The sequence below is a fragment of the Carya illinoinensis genome, chromosome 4, assembly GCF_018687715.1.
Source record: "Carya illinoinensis cultivar Pawnee chromosome 4, C.illinoinensisPawnee_v1, whole genome shotgun sequence".
In the NCBI taxonomy this organism is placed as follows: Eukaryota; Viridiplantae; Streptophyta; class Magnoliopsida; order Fagales; family Juglandaceae; genus Carya; species Carya illinoinensis.
Window position 1 is genome coordinate 3,266,947 of NC_056755.1, and position 1,088 is coordinate 3,268,034.

At 40.1% G+C, this 1,088-nt stretch overlaps 1 protein-coding gene across 1 annotated transcript; it reads right to left on the bottom strand.

Annotated features, from left to right (window-relative positions):
• Nucleotides 1–243: 243 nt before the first annotated feature.
• On the bottom strand, nucleotides 244–645 carry LOC122307468. The gene has a single exon (XM_043120368.1). It carries the CDS (start codon nucleotides 643–645, stop codon nucleotides 244–246), a length of 402 nt encoding a protein of 133 aa, XP_042976302.1.
• Between the last annotated feature and the right edge of the window lie 443 nt (nucleotides 646–1,088).

Sequence of the window (1,088 nt, forward strand, 5' to 3'; positions counted from 1 at the left end):
CTTGACTGGGTTTTGACTGCAGTAGACGCCTCAGTCGTCTGATCAGTAAACGGCCGGCCATCGATCAAAACCGTAATGGATTGTTAATATTCTGGTCCAATTCACGGTAAGAGACAAAATGAGGTTAGAGATATCAAACATATGAACACCAGTACATGCAGCAAACCTTAATAATTTTCTAGACAAAGCGATCAACCTATGATCTTTCTGGATGCATAAGAGGCAATTTATTACAAAGACTAGCTAAGCGCTCAACTGCATATCTTGGGACTTCTTTCTTTCCGAGTTCATTCGTTCAAGCTTGAAACGTTCTCGAACAGAAGATATATAAGTTGCAGCCTTCGTATCTACACTCTCATCTGCAGCCAATGAACCATAGAGGTTTTCATATTTGCTCAGGACGATCAAGTCACGGTTATTATGATCAGGTGGTACTATAAAGGACACGGCCTTCTGTTTCGGCTGAGCAACCACATAGTCCTGGTGCACCAGGAAGCCTAGAGGATCAGCAGTTGAAGGAGAAGACTGGTTTAGCTTAACCTTGCTCGAAATATACTGCACAGTTGAGGAAGGCTTGGTTGCTGATCTATGGAATGGCATCAACTTCCCTTTAACGAATCCTCTGCGCTTCCGGTTTGCCTCCATCTTAACCTCAAGTTTAATATCGAATTCCAATGTTGAGTATTCACTTGAAGAGCCAAGAGGTGTCTTCTATATATAATATATATAGTACGAACTGGCTGCAAGGCCGGCACTTTTCTTTTGCGTTCACATGGCTTGCAGATAGACATGAAAACTCGTAAACGTGTTGTGGTCCACCATGCAATTAAGCAAAATCTTCCATCGATATATACTCCTTAGATATATATACTCCCAACAACTTATAATTAAATAGTTCATGGAGAAGGTTTCCTTAGAGAACTTCGTCGTCTTTGTTCTACGATAATCAGCAAATTAATATTTTGAATATATATGGCTAGGCCGCACAGTGAAATCCTCTCGAGCGGAAATATTAATATAATGTACGTGATTTTCTTGTCATCGGTTCATTTGTTCTACGATTATAATCATCTTTGTTTAGTAGCATT